The sequence below is a fragment of the Drosophila navojoa genome, chromosome 2, assembly GCF_054131105.1.
Source record: "Drosophila navojoa isolate 15081-1374.11 chromosome 2, UAZ_NAV_1.0, whole genome shotgun sequence".
NCBI lineage: Eukaryota > Metazoa > Arthropoda > Insecta > Diptera > Drosophilidae > Drosophila > Drosophila navojoa.
In genome coordinates this window covers 9,801,305-9,822,994 of record NC_142890.1, presented here as the reverse complement: position 1 = coordinate 9,822,994, position 21,690 = coordinate 9,801,305, and the positions used below count along the sequence as shown (strand labels likewise).

Here is a 21,690-nt window from a genome sequence, read left to right as displayed (position 1 = left end):
ATATTTGATATGAGAGACCAACATGATTGGGTATGTATATAAATTAAAAATAAAATTCAGCTCAAAATGAAATTCAAAGTTCTAACATGTAAATCTAGTTGCAAATTTTTAAATAATATTAATTAATTAAATACATAATCAAGAGTTTAAATTGTATATAGAGTGCAGTAAAATTTAATGATTGTTGCCAAAAGCTTTCTGGTGTTTCGTTCAGCTATTTTTGCAGCTCATTAGGGCATTCGGGTTGTACAGAGCCCTATCCTTATCCGAGTTACATTGTCTTCTAACCAGGTAGTCATTAGCCTTACGTTAAATTTTAATGCTGTAACATGTTCAGAGCGAGTTAACCTGCCTCACTGCATGCTTTTGCTCTCTCTTTCTCTCTCACTCTATCTCTCTGTTCATTTTGTTGTATTGTTAATTAGCCGAGCCACGCAAACAGCTGAGGCCACCCGCTGTCAGTTGTCCTGTGCACGCGCTCAGCTGTCAGCCACCAGATTCTAGAGGCAGGCAGTGCCATTACGCTGGCAATTGCGCAATGTCTTGTGACGCTTTAGCTATGCAGCTGCGTGAGCTCCACTGGAGCAATGTCCGCTCCTGCTCGGCTCATTAGCTAACTGCACACGTGCACAAATCAATTTTGCCACGTCCAATGCGAGTTGCACGCTCGCACTTGAGTCACTTAGTGACGCGCTGCAGACCCTAATCCCAGCAAGAGTGCTCCAGAAACAATCATACGACGCGTTGTCCAAAAGCAATCAAAGCGAATGGCTCTACTGTAAAAATCACACACGCTGCATCCCAGCCCCAGAGCAGCATCAGCTGCGGTACCAGGACGGGGGATGTTTTAATAAGCAATGGCTCAATGGAGATGATGCCATAAGTATGCAAGTGCCACATCGCATGTTGTTGCAATTGCTCCAACGCGCTTCCGACTGCATTCCGGGTGTGCCCAGCAATGGCAAAGCCAAAGAGTAACGCGGTTCCAGCTGCCTGCTCTTGATGTTTATCTATTGCACTGGCTTGGCTTGCACTTGGCAAGCAGCTTCGCACTGATAAGTGCATCAACATGATGCTCAAATTATACGGTTTCACTTGCCAGCACAGCAAACGAGCCCCATCAGCATTACACAAATACATAAGTGCACATAAGCACAGGAGCGGAACGGGCCCAATGGGGCAAAATCTTATCAGCATATAAAAGAGCGAAGTCGGTGCATAAAATAAACTTAAATATAGAGAAAATCTGAGGAAAGAGGTTACTTTACTCATTTTGCATTGTCAGCGATAATGAAATGATATTAACTCTAGCTTATCGCGAATATCTGCATAGGCTATAGCTGTCAGTCCCACTTCAAGGTCGATGGGCACCGATTCGTAGTGGCCAGGCTTCTTCTGGTAGGCCACGAAATTCGTGTAGCTGTGGCGCTCAAACCTGTAGCTCTTGTCCATGCCGGCAAAGAGCTGCTGTTGATAGCTCATCACTGGCGCTGGCTCCGTTTTGCATTCAGACTTTGGTAGGGGCTGCTTAGTGTCTGTGTAATGTAAGAGGGCCAAGCAGAGGTTCGGCAGCAGGGCAGATCTTTTCTTCGGCTCGCCATCAGCTCTGCTGCTCTGGCTTGGGCTTGGATGCGACTCGTAAAAATAAGAGCGCATTACGACGCCGTAAGGTAGTCGCATTCGGAACCGATCTCGGGAGTTTGTTGTATCTATGGATGCAGACAGTTGGCTGTCGATTTTGAAGTGCCCCAAGTGCCAGGGGTTGGCCTGCTGGCAAATGTATTTCTTGTCGTTCAGCCTATGCGGATTGGCAGACAGGGCTCGTTTCACGGACTCTTCACTAATGTAAATTATCATCGCGTACTTGTAGTTATCGGAGCGTTGATGCACGTAGACACGCTTCAGATTGCCAAAGGAGCTGAACAGCTCAAATACCTGGTGGTGCACAATCTCCATACTCAGATTGCGTATGTACAAAATGTTTTTGTCATCCAAGTCGGAGGACGATATAAGGTGACTTGGTGGGCCATATGTTCGCCTACGAAGATGTTCTTTAAAGAAATTATTGTATATTATTCTCTAGAAAATTTATAAATAAATGTATGACATACCAGTCTTCTTGCTAGAGTGCTGAATCGAATCAGCAGCCTTGTTCTTTGCCTTATCATTGTAATCGTACCGAAAGGTATTAGGATCGCTCGGTGTTGGAAAGCACTGCGATGATCTACGATATGGCTGCGTCGTGGGTGCTGCTGTGGACTGAGTTGGGAGCCCTGGCTGTGGAGGCACTGCAAGAGAGTTCTTCTGTAAGTTCTTCTAAATTGTGTTGGTAGAAATAACAGTTACTCACTGGGCGAATACCCCGGCAGTTGAGGACTTGAGCTATTAATGGAATGCCGTCGCTGCATTTGATTGCCATCGCTTTGATGGTGCTGATATTTATACTGGGATGGCGTCAAGTATTGAGATGATCTTCGATAGGGCTGTGCACTGTGCTCATTTGCTTGTGTTTGAGGATCAAGCGCCTTAGGCTCAAGCACTTTGGGCTCCAAGGACAACCGTCGAGCACCTGCAATTAGCTAGTGACAATCAAATTTAAAAACATTTTGGGCATACACTCACCGATATTGCTTGGAGTGCTTGGAGCTGTACTTGGCGCGGTGCTTGGAGCTGTTTTGGGAGCTGTGTTGGGAGCTGTGTTTGGAGCTGTGCTTGGAGTGGTGCTTGGTGTCCTCCACGTGTGCTGTGTTGGTCTGGTATATGAATTATTTAATGATAAACGCCTTGTGCCTGGAGTGCTTGCTTTTTTAATATCGACTATAAAGTTTTGGTTTACTATCAAATTGCACAAAATTTGTAATTTTAAAACTTACCGTCTTTGGTTCTTGGATTTGGCTCAGCTGGAACAGCTTGGGGCTCCATTTTTTGCTGTTGCTTAACATCACTGGGCTCTTGGGCTGGAGTATTCGGCAACTGCGAAGATCTGCGATATGAAACTCTTGCTGGCGGGCCCATTATTGGCTGATCAATCGATGCAGGAGCAGGAGTAGCAGCAGTAGTAGGAGCAGTGGCAGCAGCAGACGTAGCAGTAGGAGCCTTAACAGTAGAAGTAGCAGGAGTAGGAGCCTTAGCAGCAGTAGAAGAAGGAGCTTTAAAAGTAGCAGTAGCAGGAGTAGGAGCTTTAAAAGTGGTAGCAGCAGGAGTAGGAGCCTTAGCAGTAGCAGGAGTAGGAGCTTTAAAAGTAGCAGTAGCAGGAGTAGGAGCCTTAGCAGCAGTAGGAGTAGGAGCCTTGGCAGCAGTGGGAGTAGGATCCCTAAAAGTAGCAGTAGCAGGAGTAGGAGCCTTATCAGCAGTAGGAGTAGGAGCCTTAAAAGTAGACGTAGCAGGAGTAGGAGCCTTAAAAGTAGTAGCAGCAGGAGTAGGAGCCTTAACAGTAGCAGGAGTAGGAGCCTTAAAAGTAGCAGTAGCAGGAGTAGGATCCTTAGCAGTAGCAGGAGTAGGAGCCTTAGCAGCAGTAGGAGTAGGAGCCTTAGCAGCAGTAGGAGTAGGAGCCTTTAAAGTAGCTGTAGCAGGAGTAGGAGCCTTAAAAGTAGTACCAGCAGGAGTAGGAGCCTTAAAAGTAGCAGTAGCAGGAGTAGGAGCCTTAGCAGCAGCAGGAGTAGGTGCCTTAACAGTAGCAGGAGCTTTAAAAGTTGCAGTAGCAGGAGTAGGAGCCTCAGCAGCAGCAGGTGCGGGAGTCGTAGCAGCAGCAGGAGCAGGAGCAGGACTAGGAGCACTAGCAGCGGCAGGAGTAGAAACCGTAGCAGTAGCAGGAGCCGGAATATCTTTAGATTCCGCTAATGCATTTTTCTCATTTTCCTTCAGCAGTTTCTCAGCTGCTAACATCTTCTCTAGTTGCAGCGATCTGCGATATGTTGTCCGAGGTGGCGGAGGCTTTGGTATTTCTATTTTCGGGTACCTTGGCGCTTGGCCGCCTGAAGGTAAGGAGTTGATAAGAATTTATCATCGGATAATATTAGATTGGAGTACTTACTCTCCGCTTTGTGCTTCTCCTTCTGCAGGTCATAGTAAGAAATCTTTTTCGACGTAGAAGACTCATTTTGGACTGGTGGCACTCGAGTGCTCTGGTTCTCATTTGACTTTGCGACATGTGAAGCTCTGCGACGCCCACAACGTTTTGACTGTGATGGTTCCGTTGATTTAGTTGCAGATGATTGTTTAGCTGTCAAGGCTTGTAGGGTCTTAGACTTTTTTGATACCGGATGTGGATAGCTCTAGTTACCTTCTTGTTTCTTTGCATTCTTCACAGCAAGCACATCTATGGTCTGACGCCTACTTTTTGCAGGGACAATTTTCTCAGGCTCCGTTGATTTAGTTGCAGATGATTGTTTAGCTGTCAAGGCTTGTAGGGTCTTAGACTTTTTTGATACCGGATGTGGATAGCTCTGGTTACCTTCTTGTTTCTTTGCATTCTCCACAGCAAGCACATCTATGGTCTGACGCCTACTCTTTGCAGGGACAATTTTCTCAGGCAACTCAGGCAGATATTGCGTTTTTCGGCGATTCGATTGATGTGGCTCTGCAACTAATTTATTTTTTGTATTACAGCCTAACCCTTTAATGGATGTCCGGCACTTACCGGCCTTGGCCCCTGCCTTCGGAGTGGCAGTATTAATTAATTTGGCTTTTTTCCTTTCCACGATATCCTCACAAATGGTGTTCGCGCGAGCTCTCTTAAGCGTTGGTTTTTTCTCCATTTTTGTTATTTGGGATGGGCAGAAATTGGAATTTTTTCTTCAGATAGCAAATTCAAGGACTACTAGACTGCTTTCGGACAAGCGTCAAATTTAAGCACTGTCAAATTAATTGACATTTCTCATATTTTGCAGACTGAAATGTCATTTCATCGGCATTCGTGAATATTCATTCGTGACTGCGTGACTTCGCTCCTGTGCGCACCACCACATGCACACGCATTGCACATTGTTGCACAGACTATTAAACCTGCTGACGACGAAAATGAAAATGCGTTTTTAATGCAGCGCAAATGTGGCAACTGTTTCTGCATGCCATCATATGTGGGCACACATTTACATAGATTCTCGCTTGCACCTAACCAACATTTTATGGAAATTATGTGCCAAAAACTTGAGCAGTTTGTGTTTTCAAAATTCAGCCCTATTACTTAAGTGTCTAATTTTATTTTTCTCTTTCTTTTTAGAGACCAAAATGTGAGTTCTATTGAAAGTGTCGGCATCGCTCGACGGCCCCAAATTTGTACGTTTGAGCACTAAACAACTCTCAATGGAACCAAATTGAATTAGTTGTAGGTCCACTTATGTGGCTGGCGAGCATAACGTGACTTGGGTGCACAATTTAGCCAAATAATGCGAAAAGTCAACGCTGGCCAGCTGTTGATTAAGTGCCCGAACAGCTTGTGAGATAATCGAATTGCAGTATTCAATATAGCTATGGAGAAGCCATAAATAATCACTCAGAACGAGCATTGGCATACATAAATAAAAAATACACAAATATATTTTGAAAAGTTTACTTTTTATAAGAAATCTTAGAGCAGCACGAGATGGCATAAAGTGAACGTCCTTAGTTGTAATTAGAAACCAACCTCCACTTTGAACTCTTTTCACCTTCTGTTGTCTGTCAGGTTGTCTTTATTGACTTGGTTAGCTGTAAAGAGCTCTGTGATATGTATTCGTTAGATTCGGAGCCAACGAATGGGATTCACGTATCACAAACATGCCAGCTAACGGAGCCAACTAGTCCCACATGCAGATGCATGTGTGCATGTATTTCTCTACATATCTCAAATTTGCTCTGTCTGCCCATTTGCATGCCGTGCAGCTCGAGTGGGTTGATATCATGTCATCGTTAAAGAAATCGAATACTTTTTGTGTACCGCAAATAGACAATGGCAGCGAACTCTGTCTGCCCGGGTTTAATCAGGCACTTGGGCTGTTGCCTCTACAGGACACGTACCCGAATGCAGCGCAGTGAAACAAAACGAAAATCTTGCAATTTGTCGTCTAAACAATAAACCAAATCCTCGTAGCAGGCAGGAAAAACTAAATCAGCAAAAAGCGAGCAACGGCAACGTGCAGAAATCAAAAAGCCAGTCCAAGGCATCGCTCTCCCTATCTCTATCTCTCTCTTTCTCTCACTCCCTTTCTCGCTGTGGTGTAGCCAAATAGACAAACGCGACCCTCATGCCAAATGGCTAAGCACAATTTAGAGGGCCAAATATACCTTGGACCCTAAAGTTCTTTAATTTGGCAATCTCTGGTTGAATCCCAGGAATGATTCTGCATTTATAATAGATGGAATTTACTCACTCTTTAATGTATTCTAGCAATCTTAGCCACAACTATGAGTTAGTCTCTAATATGGGTCGGTCGCGATACTTGATTTGGTATGTAAAGCGGTTTATTTTATTGCAAGGAGGAGGAGGCGTATAGCTTCTAAGCCAACATTTACTTATGTTAGTATTACTTCTTATATAACGTAATCTATAAACTTTATATACCTAACATAAAAAATAAAAGAGCAGCAGGCAACCACTATAAGGCACATAATTTATATATATTTGTCCTATTTTTTATATTTATATATATTTTGTTATATATAGTCTACTCTGCATATCCCCGATGATATATAAAGTGCAATATTTCGGTGACCGGCGAACCGTGAATGTAAACTTTTTTTTGGCGACTTCTCGGGGGCATCGTAAGGCCAACGCAATGCTATTCGTTTGATAAGCCACGACTTGTGCTATTTTTTATAGCGGTGCCGCTGTGCGGGCATTAAAACATGCAATTTCCATGCATTCATGCAGATGGCTTTCAGTCATTCTCTTAAATATTCATTTGCTGAAAGGAAACGCTTGTTTCAAGTCCAAACTCAGTTTAATGTGTACTTGAATGTTTTATTTGTGTCTTGATATTTCTGTGTGAAAATTATCAAGACCAACGAAAGTATGTCAACATGCAATCAGAGACTGTCCGGCGGCAATCAGGTGTCGCCTCTGGGTGAGTCTCTTTGGCAGCTGCGATAACTTAATTAAAAGTGAAATGTTTTAAGCCAATCAAAGGACACGTAGATACATATATGTACATATATATATGGACTGGATCTTATTAGCTGGCAGGCAACTTCAATTCGAATTTACACTCTACTCGATTGCTGGCGAGCCAGGCCAACAACCCGCACACACACACACACACACACACATACACAGCGCCGGCGCCTGGGTAAATGTGGACTACGTGTCGGTTTCAATGAAATGAAAATATAAAATATGCATTTACTGCAGTCCGCCTCCAGTTACAGATAGTTGCCAGCGGCTGCTGTTGCTGTTGCTGCTGTTGCTGTTGCCCGGATAAGTATGCTACGGGCAACGTGCTCTGCGCCGGGGAATTGTGTCGAATGTCATGTGCTGCGCCCCGCATTCAAATGCCAGCTGCACAGAGTCTACCCAAAACTGTGATCCTTACCAGCGCCAGACAGCCAACGGAAACGGAAGCAGCATTGTTCGCCTGCCGAGCAGCACACTCCATAATAAATGTAACGAGCGTATTACAAACACTTACGTATGGCAAGTTTAAAGTGCAGCCATCACTCGCATAAGCCCCAGCATAACTACTTCAACATACATACCCCCATGTACATATATGTATATGCATATGTGTATATACCCTATAGCACTAGATTAGATATGGCCAATGCGAAATTATCCAACACCAGCTGTTTAAATATGTATCCAGTTGTATCCAGCATTGATTTGTCCTTCTGCTATTTGCGTAACCAAATATTTGATTAAATATGGACATGGCCGTCTGGCTTAGCCTATTATTGTGCTTTATACTTACCTCCTCTTCATTTAGTATTACAAACTAATGAATACCTTATCAATATCATGCTGAGACACGGCTTGAATGGAAAGGATATTAAATACAACATAATTATATTTATTATTCAGATTTTTCACATATTGAGAATTTCAGCTCATTTGGGTCTTTGACAAATTCACAGGGCAACTGCTCGTCGAATACACTTTGCAGAGGGCCTTATGAGTCACCTTAGTTGCTTTATATCCAACTGGAGTACTTTTGCCAACTGCCACATGCTCGTACATAATTGCTGAATCAGTCGCAAAATAAAATGGACATCAAGGCAGCGACTAAATCAAATGTGAGCCAAGTGAAAACTTGGCCCAACTTTGATGCAAGTGAGAGGGGCGCCAGTGAGAACTAGACAGACGGAGGCAGTGGGGGGGGGGGGGGGTGGGGGTGGGCTGGCGGGTGGCGGTTGGTCGCATGCACTTGAAGTGCTAAAAACTTTGCTGCGCTACGTTAGCAAAAACTTTTGCCAGCTAGTTGTAGCATGAAAAGCAAAAGTTTGCCGTCAAAGCGAAAGTTAAAGCCAGCGCCTGCAACAACAAAGCAAATCCGAATAAAAAACTGACTAAAAAAATACAAAAACAACAAAAATGATTTACTATAAAAGTGCAAAAATAAATGAAGTTTATTTGTCAGAATTAAAGTTGGCAGTTGATAATTCAGATAATTCTGCATTTCTGTTGCCTTCTGGCTCGCGGCAATTGCGAAATGTTATTTTATTAAATATATTTTTGGATAATTAGTTTTAATTTGTGTTTTGAGTAGGTGCAATGCAGACGAGGGTCCCGTCACACAAATGGACCGGTTAGCCAATGGGGACATTGTATAGCTGGAAACATTGCGAAATGGCACAAAACTTTCTCGCATTCTCACATTCCCGTATTCTCGCATTCTCGTATTCCCCAAGCAAGTTGCACGTAAAATTTTTGCACAATTGGCAATCGAAAATTGGAAAAGTTTTTCCTATATTTGTTTTGGCTTCATTGAGTTGACTGCTAACTCACACACACGCACATACACTCACAAATTGCTTAGATATACACCCACACCCACACACACACACGTACACATTGACTCGTTGGCTGCTATTAGCAAAGTTTTGTATGCTCTGCTTTAGTAGCAAGCTCCCTCAAGTTAAGCAAAAACTTTAACACAACTACAACTACCAAAATAACAGCAACAACAGCAACAACTACAATAAACCTAATGGCATATCTATGGGCAAATGGCCGCGTTTATAATTGCAACTGGCAACTGGCAATTGGCAATTGGTAGCTGGCAATTTTCAATTTGTTTGCATTGCATTGGCAACTTTATGATCGAAGCGCATCACTGACCCACTGGCAACACCACCACCACTCGTCTGCCCAGCTCACTATTATCCACTTGGCCAAACTCTGATAGAAGCAATTAGAGTGCAGCTAAGAGACGCTTTAAGTCTGGTTAGTGAACTTCTACACTGAATGGCAGTGTTGTAAAACGTAATGATTTCAGTTGAAGCTAACATGGTAAATGCGGAATGAATGTTAGTGCGTTTAGCTGTTTACTTTATACAGCGCGCTTCAGCTGAATAGATCAGCTTTTCCGTTCGGTTGAATATTTATTCAATACTCTAATTCGCATTCTTATCCTTCAATCTATTTTCTTTCTTCAAAAAATTTATTTAGGAATATACTATTATATACTTCATAGTATGCTAATTTTTAGATATATTAAAAGATTTAAATAAAATTATATTTAAATTATATAAATGATTTACCTTTGTTTTATCTTCGCTTTACCCAGCTCTCCGGAAATATCCTTCTGTGTAGAATAGCCTGAATGCCATGACGAGTTGCCGTTTCAAGCACATGGTTACGCACGCTCATGAACTCACATTTTGAATGGATTCAGTTTATGAAAATGGTTCGCTCTCCACTCCGGTAGACTGTTCAGTTTTGGGTGAGAGAGAGAGAGCTGTATTCATTACAATTTCATGGTCTATTGTCATGCCAGCGGCTACGCAGCTTGTTTTATTCGAAGCTGAAACAAGTCCTGTTGGCTCGCTTTATTCCATGCATTTCATTTCGCTGCATGAATTATTAATGGCCGTACGCATTCGCCTGCCGGGACAGCGTTTTGTGTGCTCTAAAATACGAGGTGGCCAGTCTAAAGCTCGGCTATAGCTGGCCATTTGCTAATGAAGTGCCCAGATTGGAAGGCAGCTCTGTCAGTCAAGCCCGTGCAACGGCACGTATACGTAACGCGAGTCAGGTGCATATTGTGCATTCATTTGGCCACTGCACCAAAAATATGTTGGCACCATGGCAAACGTTTTTGTATTGAATTTGATTTCATAACTGGCCACGAATTTTGAAACTGTCGTCGGTCGACTCTAATGCTAATTGTTTTGTGATTGCTTTACGCAATGATTTTTCCAAAAAAATGCCAAAATTTCGCATGTCTCACTGTCGGGCATGTGGCATTCGAGTATCGAGCGAATCTCTCCGCTGGAGCTGCGATGGCTGCGTTTGGCTATTTCATGTTTGTCGCTATCGCTGATTTCCCCAAGCATCGAGAGTGTCAATTTGTTTGGGCTTATTGGTCGCACTGGTCGGGTTATGATTTAGGTAAGCGCCCAGGGAGCCTGCGTCTCTGTCGCTGTCGATATATGACTGCGGATGCGGATGTGGATATGAATGTGGACGCCGTTGCGGATAGAACTTGAAACCCAGAGCGTATCCGCAGCTCGTCAGTTCTGATTTTATTATTTATGGCTCTTGTTTTTCTTTTTTTATTTCTACTTTTTTTTTTGGTTATTTTGTGGCAGCAATTGTGATTGCGTTGTCCTAATAGCAAAAAGATTTAACATATAAATATTCTGTTTCGGCGTTGGCTAGCCCGAAATTCATTCGGGAAACATGTTTGGACTGCTGTCAAAAGTGCTTGCATTTGCATTATAATCGCCATACACAAAATAAATCTAAAACGTATGCATATTTTATGAACGCTTACCGCTAGCTGAACTGAGGCACCGAATGGGTGGATCGTAGAGTTTGTCATGTGTATGAATACCGAATACTCAATTATGATGTAAATATGTAAAGAGTATGTATTAGGCAGAGGTAAAGAGAAGCGGACAACAAATGATTGACAAAGGGTGACAAGGGGAGAGAGTTATATAATTAATATAATAGATATAAGATAAAGATTAAGATAAATCCTTTTCCTTATGTATTGAAGAATTCACAATCATGCCCAGTGAAGTATAGCAATATATGAGAAATACTTTAATTCATTATAATTATATAAAATTTCCTACCAATTCAAACATCAACAACTTATTGTCCGGCCCTCTTACGGGCGCCGAGCTTAAACAGATTAAATGTAAAGTGATAAATTCCAATGTCCTGGCTGTTACAAAGGTATACGAACATAGCCAGCCCCTCCCACAAACAGTTATACATATGCACATGCCATATGAGTGATTGGGTTTGTGTGCCATAAATTGTAGCAAAAAATGTTCGCAATCTAAAAACACAAATTTTATTACATATTGCGCCCTGCGAAAAGTATGAAAGCTGCACGCATAATGACATTTTCATATATGCACATCGCATATACGCAGCGTATGCCTGAATAGAACTATGACAAATTAATGACTAGTTAATCGATTGCGGGCACATGGAGACCACAATTAAATAAGCAAGTGTGAAACGCCACTAATTATAATTGTGGTCCAATAATTGTATTAATGGCGCAACGTAAATGCCAATTAATTAGATGTGATTGGCAGACAGGCAGCAGGTAGGCTGTAGACAGGTAACAGCAGGAGACGGCAGCACGTACGGACTAATAATAGATCATGTATTGGTGGTGCTGCAAGATGCTCTGCTGGCATTAGGCTGCTAGCATCGGCGCTCGGCAGCAGGCCATGTTTAATCCTTGGCTTTTGTTGAGGTACAACAACTCTATTTTATTATAATTCCATTTGAGTGACTTTTTAATTTCATTAGCGGAGCTTGTAATTAAAATGCCGCAAAGCGCTGCCAGGCGACGCACAGCGGCCTCCGCCCGATGCCACCAGAGACTGCGAGTGGATTGTGGACGCGCCCACGCATTTGCCAATTAAAAATTTCAATTGCGGCATAAAAACGCGCGTGTAGAAAATAAACTTGCCTGAAATGGAATAATTAAGCAGCAGCGTTCATTAAATTTGCACAGCCAAAGTTAAATATAAATTCAAAGGCCTCGGCCCCCCAATCTCACTCCCACTCCCACTCCGCCTCCCCACAGATTAATCCATACAGCGTGCTGTCCAGCCCGCCGCCAGCAGTGGGGCGTGGACTTTACCAAAAACTTTAACAGAAATTAATAGAGCTACGGCTGACCGATCCGGCTGCCAGAGTCGAGCCGAGCCGAGTCCAAAAATTATGTCAACAATACATACATATATATATATATGTATATACAGTGTATATACAGTGTTACATAGAACAGGTGCGCCTGTGGCTTGACCAACACAAAGATAAACAACAACAGCTACGAGTTTGTACCTGTAGTAAATACTGTAATTTAAACTGCAGCTGCTCCAGTTCAGATGGAGAGACAGCGACCCATAATGCATGCAAACTTGCAATCATTTTGACCAAACATTCTCTTTACAGCCAATAAATTTTATGTTTCTCGCCCAGCTGCAGCTGTGCTGGCAGTAAAAACACGGTGCGGCCGCACAGTTTGTAAATAATTAAGTTTGGGGCTTTCGGCAAGTGCGAGAAGACGTCAGTGCCAGACATCAGACAGAAGAAAACAATAGCAGCTACAACAAAAAGTACGCAAAAATGAATAAAAAATAGCTAGGTAAATTGGGCAAAAGTTTCTGCAGATGAAGCATGACGCTGGCCATTCGTTTAACTGACTGTCGGCTGTCAATCATATTTGGCTTAGCCGTGCGTCAGGTGGCCAAGAGTTGTTGCAGTAATCAAAGTCGCATTAAGAAACTTCACAGCTCTTTTTCATGCCGTTACGGGCGCATTATTCACTCGAGTTACGTGGCCGTGCGCCCTTTTCTTGCTCACTCCTGTGTCACTCGAGCGCCAGCAGTTGGCACACAGCTCGAGTGCCCACTCAGCACAAATGTGCAAAATGAACTTCACAGTCGTCATGCTGGCAGCAGGTAAGACGAGCGCACTTCAGGCCCCACCACAAGCATCCAAAATAACAGCAACAAAGCGCACAGAACAAACCACTTGAGCAGTAGCAGCCGTCGCAATGGCAGTGGCACTCGCACTGCCAGTAGCCGTAGCCGTAGCCATAGCAGTTGTAGCAGCTGTAAGTGGTAAGCACACACCACACGCACTATTGGTGGCTCTGGCTGCAGTGGCACACGCATTGAACTGGGTTAGTCGGCGGAGGCTGTTTGACGCGCACAAAAACAACAAACGACGAAGGTAAACAAAAACACGTGTCTCCGCAGTTATCCGCAGCCGCTTCAAGACATTCGCTAGCTGCTGCGCAGCTGCGGATAAAACGCACAGATGTGCGGCCTTAAGAGAGTTCGGATAATGAGTGCGTCGCGTATACGTGATACGCTCTTAGCGAGGATAGCAGCTGGCTGGCCGGCAGCCCAAAAAGCCTGCATTGCTTCTCGTCTGGCTTTACAGCAGCAGCAACGCTTAAATATTGCTGCATACTTTTAGGCTGGCCGAATGCTGCCAAGCGGAGGCTTAACCTTCAAGTAGAATCTTGGCATACGAATGCTTGCCATAAAGGAAACTTGCTTATAATATAGAGTATACTTATTATTAAAATAGATATCTTGACAAAGCTAAAATATAAAAGTATTTAATGCTTGCTCAAGGGAATTTAAGTGCTTTAGTCAAAATTGTTCAAAGAGAGACATGCCATCAGCAATAAATACTATGTCAAATACTTTGCAAACGAATATATGTATATGCAGATTTATTCAAGCATCGACATTATCTTAAATGCATTCGAAATTGAATAACAAAAGAATAATATTTGCATGGAATAACATTACTCTCACATTCATTCGCATACAATTCTTTTTTCACGCACGCATAAGTGCTATTTACAGTTAATTGAAAATTGATCATGTGTGTGTTTGTGTATGATTATATATGTACATGTATATGTGCATGTGTTTGTGCATAAGACGTGTGCATGTTGGCCAAACATAAAATTCATATTATACCTTTAACCAACTGGCATCAATAAATCATCGCGGGTTAAAAGATAAATTGCTGTCAATGAAACCATATACATACACACACACACACGCACACACATGCACATGCACGGACATTGAGTGATATACAAATATTGATTTACATAGGTGTAAACGGTATAAAAATAGTTTCAAAGTGTTCATTGAAAACTTATTGAAGTGTAAAGGCAGACGAGAATTCGTATTAATTTTAAACACCACACACGCGCCGCATAACCAGCGTGTTTGTATGTGTGTGTCTGTAGCTATGTTACAACTGCTGTATGCATGAAACTTCCGCCTGCTAACCACCCACACCCACACACACAAGCTGCTGGCAATTTGAGCTCGACTGAACGTCGCTAGGCAACTGGTAACTGGAGAGAGAAAGAGGGGAGAGAGCATTCTAAATCAGCAATTGTGCGACTCATTTTAATGTATGGCGCTATAAATAACCTAATGCCTGTATGCTTAAAAATTATAGACGTATATAAAATATACATCCGTGTGTATGTGCTCCTTTATAATATTATAATTTGGTTTGCATATTGAAATTTAATTAGGTATCGATGTCCTTTGGTGCATTTGCTGCGTGCATTTTATGAGGCTACTTAATTGGCGTTATTCTCGTACCTCTAATGGACGCATGCCAGCCAGCAAGCCTGTCGCACTTGATATATTTATTGGGCAGCCCACGCCTACAAAGTGCTCGTAAAGTGCTGCCCGTCAGTCACATGCGGCTCTTGCATGTGCACCCGCTCTGCGGTTATTGTTCTTCTCTCTATTGTTGTTGCCATTCGCGCTGACAGTTTATTAAATTTTTGATAGCCCTCATCTCTGGAGCAGCGGGGCGTGTGCGAGTGCTTAAAGGTATATATGTATGTATATATGTATGTATATGGGAGTAATTATTTTGTATACGCTGTTTTATATGTATTTCGGCAATTTTATTAACATAAACTCAACATATATGTACCTGTTTAGTATTAAGGAATATACATATATAGCTGACATATATTCTTAGTTATATATTGAGTAATATATGTACATATATACGTAATCAAAAACCCGCTTGATAACTCTGAGCTGTTGTCGAAATCAAACAGGTTTCATTGCAGAGCATTTCATATATGTTGCTTGAGTATTTTTATTTAAAGCGACCTAAATTTAACTTAACTGCTCTGCAGCTCCAGGGTATAACAGCGTTGAGCATATTGCGAGCATCGTCCATTTAATATTCAGACGTTGCCATTTAACATTTACGAGCTGGCTTAGCTTCCGACCATATTATTATTATTATTATATGTATTAATAATGTTTGCGTTGAAGTAGCTGCTAGAATTCATGCTTAATATTAATATTAATTTACCGCCTGGCAGCGTGCACAGTGCGTATGATTGATACTCGATTTTGTGGCATACTTGGGGAATTTCCGCTCAATCGATGCAAACTGATTGCTACGTAAGAAACGTAATTTCCTGTGCTTTTCATTAGCTAGAAATGTCTCAGGGGCACTGTTTGCTTGAGAGCTTGAAATATGCATTGAATGACATCTTCCTTAGCTGCGACTGGCAACTGGCGAGTGACAACTAGCAGCTTGCAACGCTCAAGTGGAGAGTTGCAACAAAAACATAGCGCTTGTCCAGCATACATGGGCCATTTGCAAGGGGCGACAGTTTGTTGACCCTTTCAGACCGACCCAACAAAAGGAAGCAAAGCACAGACACATGACAATTGCTGTGTGCCCCTGCCCCGCTGCGCCGCCCGCTCGTCTATACGTTTTTCAGCCTCTTCTTGGCCACCAACTGTGTCGCTTTGGTCTCCGTCCGGCTGGCCCCTCAGTCCGGCCACGTTGCATTGTGTGGCCCATTTTGACGCCAGAGACAACTCGGTGAATGTTTAATGAATTGGTTCTGAGCAACTTTTAGCTTGGCAACTGCTGCCAGCTCTCAGCTCTCAGCTCTCAGGGCCACTCTTGACCACTTGCACACACACGGCATGGACTCTTGTTGATGTACATTTAAAGCGGATCTCTTTGCCGCTCCAGCTCCAGCTGCAGCTGCAGCTGTGTCTTCCCATTTAACAGGCCGCCCCCTGGGCGGGAATTTCCGTAGTCTGCTGGCAAAACGCATTATTTCATTTTAGCTGAACATTATTAAAACTTTACCACAAAGCTGCAGCAAAAGTTCTTCGGAGCGCACCTTTGCCTTTGTGGTCGAGCCGAGACACTGGGCTGGGGGGCTTTGGTTTTTTTTTTTTCAGGGCAAAGCAAAAGCAAAAGTTGTGCTCTAATTAAGCGCTAATAACATTTTAGCACACTTTTGCTGGGGAGCCCAGTGAAAACTTTGCCACTGCTCTAGGCAACGATGTGGTTGTATTTATAAGGCTTACCAGCCATGCAAATATGATGAGCCACAAGGCCAGCCAGCTGATGGCAAGAAGAAACAAAAATTGAAAACCAATTTGTATTCCTGTGCCTCGGATGTAATCAATTTCGTATATCTAAGCTACTCTGCTCGACAGCCTAATACCCTTAACTATGATCAAGCAACAATGGAAAGTCAAGCACTTAACAATTGATTTAATATCAAATTGTGGAGCTTATGAATATTTCATTCTTTGGCTTATTTTGTGCCCCTCTCCATGCTAAATTGTGCACACTTTAAAATGTTTATATTTTGATGCAGGGTATAAGAATTCATTTTAATTTCCATTTGCCACAATGGCAGGCTGGCCAAATTGCAGCGATTGCCATCTAAGTCCCAGAGCTCGACATTTTCTGTGCACATTTTTAGGCAGCTGCCAACTGTCAGAGTGGACAGTCGAGCAAAACAAACAGTGAGGGGCAGACAGCGGGTGCTGAGGGTGTCCAGCCAGCCCGACCAGGCCATGCTGTGCCCCAGGGCAGCTGAGTGAGCTGCGAGACACGAGATGTCTCCAACTCTATGCCGCCTGCCCGCCTTCCCGACCCCACTGTACGCCTGGCATGGTACTCAATTGAGTCCTGTAGCTAAGTTCAGACTCATGCTGACGCTTGTCGTTGCCAATGGTTTTGCTCTATTTGATGTGTTTGTTGTTGTTGTTACTGTTGTTGTTGTTGTTACTGTTGTTCGGCTGCAGGCGATGTCAGTGTACTTTACATGTTGGCAAATAGCTGTCCCTAGCGGTGCCTTAGTTGTTTGTTTGGCCTTACCTGCTTCTGTCTCTCTCGCTCGCTCACTCTCTCTCTCTCTCTCCCCCTTTCTTTCTCTCTGTCTATAATCAGGGCTCGTTTTGCTTTACATATGCTGGCCAACTCTTTCCGTGTGCATATGTTGCCTCTGATTTGCTTAAGTGCAGCCAATGATCAAAAGCTTTATCAATGTTATCAAAGTATCACGTTTTTGGGAAATGATTTATGAGCGAGCAGCCGCCACAGTGGCGCATGACAGTTTTTTTTTGCATGCGCTCCAGAGATATTTGAGTGAATTGAAATCTGATTTAAGTCAAGCTCGTGAAACTAGTATAGCAATTAAGCTGGTTGGTTGGCTGGCTGGCTGGCTGGCATTAGCAAAGCTGAAATACCTTGACATAAACGAGGTCAGATATCATATGAGATGCCCATGGCACTGCCACACACTCTCACTATCTCCCTCTCTCTCTCTGCCTTTCTATGTTTGCCTGAGTCTCTCTTTCTGTCTTTGTTTGTTTGAGGCAAATAAACGCTTATTTGCACACTAATTGCACCTGCGACGTGCTTTGTTATTATAAATTTTATATTTACACTACGAGTGGTTCGTCCTTTCTTTGTTTTGCCGTCTATATTCATGTGTGTGTGACTGTGTGTGTCTGTGTGCAACGCTTTTGTCACAATATTTGCTAGTGTGCCGGGTCTTGTAGGCACTTGTTAGTGCTAAAAGGCTTTTCTGGCTTCAGCTGCTGTTGCTGTTGAATTTTTCACAGCCTGGAAACATGGCGTATGATTAACCATGCAGCTGTCGTCATACTGCGGTCGCTGCGTGTCTTAAGCCTAATGAATTTGCCCGGCTTTGAGTTATGCTCACATATGCAACGAATTTTCAAACAGCCAATGCATCCTTGACACAGCACCAGCAGCAGCCTCTATGTATATATATGCGTATGTGTATGCGTATGCGTGTGTGTGTGTGTGCGCCATTTGAACATCAGAAGGCTTTTAGACCTAATTGCATAAAAATTTCCCCAATTTTTTGTTGAGTTTTTTTTTTGTTACAGCCAACTTCATCAGTTTCCCTGTCACAATTTCACTTGACGCCAATTCCCAGGGGCGTGACAAAAGGCGCGTGCCGAGCTCGACGTTTTTAATGGCTGTAATTAGTTAATTAAAGTGCGCCGCAGAATTTTTGGGGCTGCTCTAGTGACAGTTTCGATGGGATAGCCTTCAATTTGAACTCTAGCCGTGGCATTGCATACTTATGGGCGATGCGATTAAGCGAACTTTTTCCAGTTTGTGCATTTGAGCAGCTTAAATATTTGAGAAGCCCAAGGACGACGGAATTTTGCTGGCTGCCTTTACTCCCAGCGGGGAGGGGGAGGGTCTGTTCCGTACACCGGGGATTTACGTGTGTCCAAATGCAATGCAAATGTCCTGTCCAGCTGGGCGCGGAGTCAGGTCACTGCTGCATCTCAAGTAGTTGGCCAACAACTGGGTCGAGCAAATACCGCTGCAGCAGGACAAAAGAAGCGCAGCAGCACCACCAGCACCACTAGCACCACTAACAGCAGAGTGGGAAGTAGACGAAGCTGCTGGAAACTTTTACACCCAGTCACGGGCTGTGTCCGTGCTGGGGCTTTTGTAATGTGCGCTCAAGTTGACGCAACTTTTGTCGAGTTGAAATCAAAGGAGCTGTAGTCGGTTTCGAGTTTTTCGCAAGTTGCGCATAAAATGCCATTAAAGGCTCACGTAGCCAAAGTCAAACGACAAATTCGCATTCGCATTCGCATTCGAATTCGCATTCGCACTGCGTACTCGAACAACACACGAATTCAATGGCGAAATGAATAACAATAAATTTGAATAGCGGCGAGTCGAATGACTTAAATGCTTCAAATATTTAACTGTATTTTCGGAATTATTTGTTGTGCATTCAGGTGCAATTATTTGCACTCAGCTGCATTCACTTTGTGCAGCAGTCCGCCAGCGGTGCGCAATTAAAATGCAATTTGTCAAGCATAAAGCCAAGGCACCAACACCCACCTCCCTCTGTTCACCACCCGCTGCTAAGCCCTTTGCGTCGCAGACGAATAAAATCTACAAACAATGAGCAAAGCGCTAAGAAATGCGAATAATGCACAAAGAGCGCCGCACAAACAAGAACAAAAAACATAAAAAAAGAAAACCAAAAAACAAAACACAAAAGCTAAGCGCCAACACCTGCCACGGGGACATGCAACAACAGCAGAAGCAGAAGCACAAGCACAAGCTCAAGCATTGCAACAAATAGCGCATTTAATACGGCTCTTTTGAAGCCAATTTCCAATTTTCGTGAAACAATTCAATTAGAGGCCCCAAAGCAGAATGGGAGCGTATAAAAAGGGCTTTGCAATTTGTAGGTATTTTTATAACAATTTTCGGGGAAACCATAAATATTATTTTTAAAAGGGTTGCCTTGACTGGAAAGCCATCTTAAGTGCTCTCCTTTGGCTGTGTTAAAGAGGCTCTAGAGTATTGTGCTCCCGTCTCAGGTAGATGATAACATTTCAGGGAAACTTTCTGCTCGAATTCTTGCACATTTAATTAATATAAATGTTATTCACAGTTTATTTTTAACTTCGCGCCCGCTAATTCGCCACACATGAGTGTTCGCACCCTGAGGTGCGAACTGTTATGCGCTGCATGATTTGCCTGTGGTGGCTAGAAAAACAATTAGCAGACGATGCGTGCACTTTTTGTCATTTAGCTGGAGGCTCGTTTGCAATTTGCACGCCATTTTAGCTGCATTTTATCAATCAATTTATTTTTACACAATCATCTGTTGTTGTTCCTGCACTCTGTGTGTGTGTGTGTGTGTGTGTGTGTCCAATCGGGCAGCTTGTTTATATAGCTTCTCCGTGCTGTTTTCTCACGTTCTAGCAGCTGCCAATGCAAATTGAGTTGCCTTTCGCTCTGTCATGTGTTTATTTATTTGGCAGCACGTGCAGCTCTCACATTGCTTGCGATATGATGCAAAAAAATTTATCATATGCAAACGTGGCTGCATATGAATACGTATGTATATACATATGCGGTATGCTGTAGCTAAATATATGTAATTGTTTTGCTTGAATTTACAACGATTTCAATTTTAAATTTGATCTCTGTAAGCGCTTACATGGCGTATGCGATACGCATAACGTCTGCTCTGTTAACGTGCACTGCTTGCCGCTGTTAGCTTAACAGCGGCGCTGTTAAGAGCTTAAATCAACAGCGTCGTGTTCCCTATTAGCCCATAATTAACATTTCAGCTACAATAATTAATGCATGCGCCCATAATAAATCGGAAAGATGTCACACAACGCGAACCGGCTCAAACCGGTTATCGATCGGGCTGTTTATTGTTGATATTATTAATTTGTGCAACGCTGTCCAATTCTCACTTGCCAATGCGAATTAGCTATTATTTGTGTTATGCTGGTCACTGCGGTTTAATCATATGCGCCCATCATTTGTTTTTGTTTTTAAAATACGTCTATCACGCATTGTTTATTTTAACTTCGACAAACCCGATCGATTTTGGCATGTGCGAATTGACCGAATGTCATTCGGACTTTTAGCCAGGTTTATTTATAAAACCCATCAGAATATGTAATGTGCTAGCCAAACAAAATATTTTCGTTTGCTATACTTTTTTTTTTACAAAATATACCCCCAATTAGACCCCCGCAATGGTCAGTAGACGAGCGAATAATTGTGACTTTTACTCTTAACTTTTTACAAGGTGTTGCCATAAATCGCTGGCGTTTTCGCCATAAATCATAATTTATGTATCAATAAATCAAGCCAAAAATAGTTAGTGTGCTGTGCATATAATTCTTTACAGCTTCTATTATATAATGGGTCTCATTTCAAATCTGGATGCTCTTTCAACTGGCCGCTGATGTATTTATGTGCTTAGTTGACGCCTGCTGCTCAGCTCAGCTGCTGAGCTGTGGCTATTATTATATGACATTACCTCATCATAAATTTGATAAAATTCTTCAATTGTTGTAGTTGCTTATCTATAGAGATTTATGAACGATATGCGCACTGCCGCCTTTAAGAGTTCATTTAAGCAAATAAAGAAGGCTGTATCTTGGCAAATTCAATTTGAGAACTCAACTGGATTCGTGTTTTCCTTTTCATTTAGTTCCCCGTATCTTTATAGCGCCCACATTTTGTGCCTAATCAAACCATAAGCTTTATGTCGATTACCATTGCGATTACCCAGGCAAAGAGTAAATTGCTCGCACAATGCGATTAGTAGACTTCACAGTCAAGGTTCTCAAATCCAGCCACGCTCTGCTCAGCTCTGCTCCGCTCGGCTCGGCTCGGCGTGGCTCTGTGCGGCTTGTTTGCCTTAATTGAAGTTAACTGAA

General features: G+C 42.8%; 2 protein-coding genes and 1 long non-coding RNA gene across 3 annotated transcripts in view; 1 reads left to right on the top strand and 2 right to left on the bottom strand.

The window, feature by feature from the left end:
- The window catches only part of AstA-R2 (Allatostatin A receptor 2), a 137,712-nt gene extending 133,945 nt beyond the window's left edge, over positions 1-3,767 (top strand). The window contains exon 5 of the transcript XR_016197632.1: positions 3,750-3,767. The gene's annotated coding sequence lies outside the window, so the exon portion shown is untranslated. The remainder of the gene's footprint in view (positions 1-3,749) is intronic.
- LOC108649187 (uncharacterized) lies at positions 1,266-3,029 on the bottom strand. The gene is made up of 5 exons (XM_018098208.3): positions 2,874-3,029; positions 2,623-2,817; positions 2,351-2,569; positions 2,112-2,288; positions 1,266-2,051 (listed from the first exon to the last, which is right to left on the bottom strand). The coding sequence occupies exons 1-5, from the start codon at positions 3,013-3,015 to the stop codon at positions 1,282-1,284; spliced, it is 1,503 nt and encodes a 500-aa protein (XP_017953697.2). The 5' UTR covers positions 3,016-3,029; the 3' UTR covers positions 1,266-1,281.
- LOC149092118 (uncharacterized) lies at positions 3,635-4,362 on the bottom strand. The gene is made up of 3 exons (XR_016197633.1): positions 4,283-4,362; positions 4,034-4,231; positions 3,635-3,974 (listed from the first exon to the last, which is right to left on the bottom strand). It is a non-coding gene; the product is annotated as an uncharacterized LOC149092118 (long non-coding RNA).
- Positions 4,363-21,690: the final 17,328 nt, after the last annotated feature.